Genomic DNA, 7,023 nt, shown 5'->3' on the forward strand with positions numbered 1-7,023 from the left:
AAGTTAATTGAACCCTTTTGTTGCTCGTTAATTATCATTATAATTTTTTAGGCAATCACTGATTGGTCAATATAAATAGTTGGTTTACACTAATGCTCTCGACTTTCCGAATAAACCTCGCCCCAAACACATCTAATTCGCGGTGCTTCCAGTAAGCCCCTGCGTCTGAAACTGCGTCCAGCTGTTGTTAATTGCCCGGTTTAGCCGCTCTAAAAGTATGGTGTAATATCGCTAATTTTTGACTGAATTGCGACAAAAAACCTAATGCCTTTCCAAACGCGGCGGTTTTGATCGCAGCGTGCACGCGCATATTTACCATTCTTACAACCTAAAAAATATGTTCCTGTGCGTCGTACTTCGGGCTATGACGTGGTGTGCCATGTGTCTACCAGCTAGCTCTTGTTAAAGAGTTTTTTGCCCAAAACTGAAATCGTCATTTTGAAGTGGGCCGGAGAAGTACTGTTTGCGTAGCTTCAGCTACAACATGTACTTGATATGTACAAATTCTTACTTATGAGTTGTTAACGTAATGCTAGGGTCAATACGTACACCACAGTCTCATGGAGAACGAAAGTGCAGAGTGTCTTTCAGATGCTATCGGGTCGTTCAAGTTTAACAACTCTTCGTGGGAGCAAGTCAGGGTAATTGTGATTGACAAGGACATGGGTGAATTGGGATTACTAGAAATGGAGTTCCCTGGCGTGAAAGTGATTCTGTGTCACTTCCATTTGAAGAAGTATATTCGGACCGAGCTGGCAAAGAGCGAGTATCGAGGCCCGTCCAGCTTCGACAAAGACCAAGTTGAAGATGCTATCGATATGATGCGGCTGGCGGTTTCTACGGATGAGTACGTTGAGTATCTGAAGTATCTATACTTCTTGCTGGAAGGTGTTCGTCTTAAACGTGAAGACCCTGTACCTGTGCCTACGCATCTATTTTTGAAGTACTTCATGAAGAACTGGGATTCGATGAAAGAACGATGGGCGCTGTACGCACGTTCGTATGTTCCACATCTAGGCAACCACACCAATAATAGGTACAATTTCTTGCGCTATTGGTTCTACACTCACCTTTAACTGTGTTTTTGCCTGGTGGTTTGGTGGTCTGTAGGCTTGAAACATCATGGGGTCATATCAAAGAGGTTCTGAAGCCGGAGATGGCGCTGGATGAGTGCGTAGATACGCTGATGTTCTTGCAAGCAGTAGCAGAGATGGAGTACGGAAAGAAAATTACAGACGTGGGCCAGATGCGTTATGATGGTGCAGATCACGAGCTTGAACAGCTAGCGCGCGAAGTCAGCCCGTATGCGTACCGGCTTGTTGAAGAGCAGTATTGGGCGTCTAAGGATCGCAAGACAAGTTACGGCGTGGAGGAAATACATTCCAGCCTGTTTGTCCTGACCGGAGGTGGCGACACCAGTACATGCTATCATGTCGACACTACGGTAAGTTTGTCACCCGTTCGGGCCCGTGTAAACCCTAACGTACGTCGCTGTTGTTGCGTGCCTTTAGAGATATCACTGCTCATGTGTATTCATGAAGACGATGTTGCTTCCATGCCGGCACGTCATGTATTGGCGTCTTTTACGTGGAAAACAGGCAATTCCTATTCGGTACATTGCACCGGTTGTCGTGCAAGCTGAATCAACCTGCGCTAGAAGAAGACGTACCAGACAAAACAGTTGCGTGCACAACCTTCCAAGTCCGTGACTCTGCTATGACAGCAAGGCGCCATCACGTTTTAAATGGGACGACGAAGTACAAGCACGCTCTCGAGTGTGGAAAGCGTATTGCAGACATTATGAGCAGGAACGGAACGTTTGTATTTGGAGAAATGATGAACGCCTTGGAGAAATTTGAAGACATTATCAAGGACGGTGTTGCACCATTTGTTGGTCGAGAAGGTGAATGGGTAGACCCGCTTTCACAGCTATCGTCGCTGACATTTTCGCCTACGTTAAATACCAATGCTGTTGAACCAAAGGATGCTGTGATGAAAAGCGATACGGAAGATGAAGAAAAAATCAAGAGCACTTCCACAGCGAACTCGGACGATGACGAACCTCCGACTCAGCAGAGCGCACCTCTAGCTACAATGCAATGTGCTACAGCTACAATGCAAGAGCCTACAGTTACACCGTGTGTGACTAGAGGTACTTCCCACGTGACTTTGACCCCTCCTGCTACACAAGAACCACTGTGTGTAACTAGAGGCAATTCCTGTGTGACTTTAACCACCCCATAGGTGGATGCAGCAAGTATGTCTGATTCTAAACAAAATCCAAGCCAGTCCAAGCGCCAGCACATTAGCAGCAGTTCGTCAGAATCCTCGCAGTCTGGGTCATTTGTGATAACAAAGAGCGCAAAAAGTCGGGGACGTCCCCAAGTCAGAAAGAAGCAAGGAAAAGCAGAGGATCGAGAATAGCAAGAAGAAGGCTTCTAAGTTGGTACAAGAGACGCTGGCACCAGTTCCAAGCGTACGGAACATTGCTAAACTGTTGGACAACAACTACACCTATGAAGACGCCAAGAAGGTGCTACCCAATCTCACTATTCGAGCTGTTCCAAAGACCAAGAAGGCGAATGCTGGTATTTATCTTGAGGATGAGTGCATCTGTGACGTCAGATTTGTGTTTCCAAAACAATTTGTGGAAAAATGCCTGGCTGCGGTCGCAGCGTTTCGAAAAGGCTTGATTGAAACTGTCGATGACGACACTATTGGTGTAAGAGTTCCTCGCTTTGGGATATTCCGATACCAGGACATTGTCGCGATGGACCGATGGCACGCCTCCATGCAGTATTTATCTGCCACTGAAGATGCGACTACTTGGGCTGTCAACACTAGCGTCAAGCGCTTGTCTCTACCGGTAAAGATTGATGACGGAGTCAGCAGCGATCCGACAGAACGGAAAGTTATTTTCAGGCGGATTCTTCTGAAGGGTGGCCGCGAGACTTCGTTCGGTAGTGTGCCCTATAACGGACTACTAACGCTTCGAGAAAATATGTGGATGGATGATTCATGCATGGGGCATGGGATTGCTCTACTCCAACGAGAGCACCCGGATGTTGGCATCGTTAACCCGATCTTCAATCGTTTCCACGATAAAGACGCCCGGCTCAGGGCTATTAATGCAGGCAAGCCTTTCAAGAAAACGAACCAGATCATTCTGTTGCCGCTACACATAGACAACAACCACTGGTGTGGAGCAATTTCGATTATCGCAGCGAACGTCGAGGAGTCCTGGTGCTCGACCCCTTGCAAGACCCCAAGTCAAAATATTACGCCAAATGCGAAGAACTACTGAAAGACGTGTTTTTAGAAGGTGAAGACAGCTCCATACCCTTGCCGATTCAGAGAGTCACGAATGTACGCCAGCCGGACTTCTCAAGCTGTGGAGCAGCTGTTTTACTATTCTTTGAGTGCTACCTCACCGGCATCGATATGCCGGAAAAGCTCAGCCATGCCTCAATGCGTTTTTTCAGGCTTCGGTTAAAGTGCCTGCAGTAGGCGAGTTAGGAAGTCGATAACATGAAGATAATGTACCCCTGTAGTTCGCATTGTGATGCCTCTGTCTGTTGATTCCAATGTGTGCGTGCTGCGGTGATACTGTTGAGCTGCGTAAAGTGAAAGGTACTGGTCATGGTCTGCTCTACTCTAGCAGTACTCGTCAGGAAAATTCTCACTAAGTGCTTCGTACCTTCGGGTGACATTCATGCATTCCAGTTACATTACAGCAACACTTCATGCTACCAGTCGCGTGACTGGCTGTCGTCGCAAGCACCGATATCTCTAAAAATGAGGAATTTTTTAATCTGTTAAAATTAAATTACCGTAATATATTTTCGCGTAGTACCTTTAGTACGTATCTCGGGACCAATTAACACGAAGTGGCTCGAGTCACTCACACAGTGTAACCCTAACATTCGCTTAAGTACGAGCTACTCGGTACCTCTAACATTGATCGGTTATCTTTGGTATCAAGCTCTGTGGCGTGAGCAGCGGCGACGGGGGACCCTTGCGAGTAGTCATGTGTGCTGAACAACACCAATTCAGTTATGCCAGCTAGCAGCGTCGATCAAAACAGCCAAGTTAGGTTCTTTTTTCATAAGTACGCCCCCCATGGGATTCTTACAGCCCCTCGCACTCAACAGCGCCGCCCCGTTGTCGGCGCTTCAGGGTTAAGATGAGCCAGGTCAGCGCGCCAAGCAGCAACAATTAAGTGATCCCGTCCAAGTAATGTAGTCGCCATTCCTGACAAAGGAGGTGAACTTGCCAATAATAAGGAAGTCTTCACCTCATCGATACTGGTAAGCTCGAGTCTAGCTCGGCATTGGCTGACGACTCCTCCAGTCGTTGCACATTGCGGTGACCTGTAGGATGGGGGTCCAGTTTGGCCACGAGAGTGTACTGACGCGAAAGAGCGCGAATGATAATGGCCTCTCACGCATCAAACATGACATCGGGATGGACGCTTGGCCTAAGCCTGTCCAGGCTGGCTGGGGGGGGTCGAAATGTAAGATCCCTTGTGTTGTGCACCGATACGCTTGCTGATGGTATGGGGATGGGCAGCTCAACAATGGTCCACAGCGAACATCTGACAATCTCACAAGTCGCGTCATGACTGGCGAAGAAACGGGACCCAACCAGTGCCGGAGCAGGGCCTTACGTGTTGCCTTTAGTATTGCCACGGCGACACCATGATATCCCCAGCAACGCTAAGATGGTTTGCCCCCCCCCCCCCTAGGTTCATCGGGTGAGTGTACTTGAGGTCACTCACTTTTCAACTCGCACTCAAGCAAACACCATGGCCCCCAAAAACAACGCTCCGACATCTTCAGGCTCCACGTCAGTGGCGTCCTCGCCCGCTCCCGTCAAGAACGCATTGAATCTTGAGGTTGAGCACGCTGTATTCACACATCCCGAATTATTCGGCGAGTTCCCCACCACGACTTATGACCCGATTCCAGAGTTGCCGTACGAGAACCGAGCGCTCAAGGCCGACCCCTCCTTTAAGAATCGGCTCGCCGACGCGACCGTGACGCACCTAGAACCGAAGATCGGCACAGAGATCTTGAATCTGCAGTTGCACGAACTGACGGACTCGCAGAAGGATGAGCTAGCGTTGCTGGTGGCCCAGCGTGGAGTGGTGTTCTTCCGCGACCAAAAGATCTCAATTGAGGATCAGTTGGCTCTGGGTCGTTACTATGGCCCTTTGCACGTGTACCAAACAGTGGCACACGCTAAGGGTACCCCCCAAGTGCACGTTGTTGAAAATTTGCTTGAAGATAGCGAGAAGCGCATCAAGACTCAAGCCCTGGAACCTGTAAACCTGTGGCACAGTGACGTGTCTTACGAGCGTCAGGTGAGAAGCTGTGGGTGTGTCATGTGAGTTTGTCAATGGATGCTAATGTTTATCGTGATAGCCACCGTCATACACGAGTTTCAAGGTCTTGACTACCCCACCCACAGGTGGTGACACCTTGTGGGCCTCTGCGTACGAGGCGTATGATCGACTCACACCGCAATTCAAAAAGTTCGCGGAGGGTCTCACTGCCATTCACAGCAGCAAGGCATGAACAAAAACATAATTCTGCTGATGCATCTTCTGAGTAAGCTCTCACCATGTCACCTATGATGATTGCAGCGTCAAGCCGAGAGCGCTATTGCCAATGGGAAGACCCTTCGCCGTCCCATCGTGGAGTTCGAGCACCCTGTTGTTCGTACCCACCCGGTGACTGGCCGCAAAGCACTATACGTGAATGCCCAGTTTACCACTCGAATCAACAATTTGTCGGCAGCCGAGTCCGGTGCGTTTTTTTGTGTCAAGTTTGAACTTTGATATCTGCGGACAGAATGTAACCTTGTCGAATTTGCTGCCCAGCCTCTATCTTGCGTTTCCTGCATCAGCACATTGCGCAGGGACACGAGTTCCAGGTTCGTTACCGCTGGACAAAGGATGCGGTAGCGATTTGGGACAACCGCGCCACGGTTCACTACGCCACGTATGACTATTTACCCGGCAATCGCCATGCTGTTCGTGTGACACCTCATGGCGAGACCCCGTATTTTGAAATCACTAATGAGCCGTGAGTGGTGACAATACTTTGAGAATCTTGTAGGCCTTACATTATTTTGGTCTCCGGGAAAAACGCGTTAATATACTTACGACCAAGGCTCCCGGTTATGGTATTGTTATTTATCGGGGACCCTGCCATAGCATAAATAATGGCATTGGGCAGCTACTGCCAATTCATTCATTATGGCATGTACTGTGATCAAACAATAAATGAGAGCATTATATAAAACGACTCAACATCATTTAAAAAAAGGCACAACCTGTCGAAATCACACCGTTTCCGTGCTGTAATAACACCCTTTTGCCTGCGACTTGTGAATGAAAATGCCGTGTGAATAGCATAAAAACTAAGAAATCTTCTGAAAAATTATGGTAGATTGGCCTTTTAGCGCCTGGACGTGGCATCTTGGAGAAAATATACGACTAGCTGCTGCAGCAACCGAAGGGGGTGGTCAATAGCCCACCTGTTTGATTGGCTAATAATATTTTAGTCATGATGTCGCTAAAAAAATAATGTTTAGCTGCTGCGAACATTGACAACCCCTAATAACGTTACTTGAAGTACATTTGTTATTGCATTCGTGAAGTCGACGATTTTTTTTTTTATTTAGTAATAATTTATTGACAAGCATGCCATAACCGGGAGACCAGCTTACGATCAACGGATCCAGCTAAACATACAGAGGGGAAACGAGGGTTAGGTATGCATACTAGGTCGTTTTAATATAATCCTAATTCAAGATGACCCCCCAAGCGGCTTAAAACGACGACGATCACCGCCTTCTTCGACAAGCGCCAGCGTCAGTCTTCAGATGCAGATAGTGAACATAGTATACCAGCTGTACTACACTTGTCAAACAAATCAGCCAATGCCGGTAAGCTATCGCCATTAGATCTAGAGGCGCATGTGGTGTAGTGATTTCTCCGTAGTTGCGGATTATCACCCG

General features: G+C 48.0%; 1 protein-coding gene across 1 annotated transcript; it reads left to right on the plus strand.

Annotated features, from left to right (window-relative positions):
- Positions 1–4,804: 4,804 nt before the first annotated feature.
- On the plus strand, positions 4,805–6,090 carry PITG_07371 (taurine dioxygenase, putative; the record flags this gene model as incomplete). The annotated part of the gene is made up of 4 exons (XM_002904360.1): positions 4,805–5,362; positions 5,424–5,503; positions 5,659–5,819; positions 5,882–6,090. The coding sequence occupies 4 exons, from the start codon at positions 4,805–4,807 to the stop codon at positions 6,088–6,090; spliced, it is 1,008 nt and encodes a 335-aa protein (XP_002904406.1).
- Between the last annotated feature and the right edge of the window lie 933 nt (positions 6,091–7,023).

This window comes from Phytophthora infestans, genomic scaffold (genome assembly GCF_000142945.1).
Source record: "Phytophthora infestans T30-4 supercont1.11 genomic scaffold, whole genome shotgun sequence".
NCBI lineage: Eukaryota > Oomycota > Peronosporomycetes > Peronosporales > Peronosporaceae > Phytophthora > Phytophthora infestans.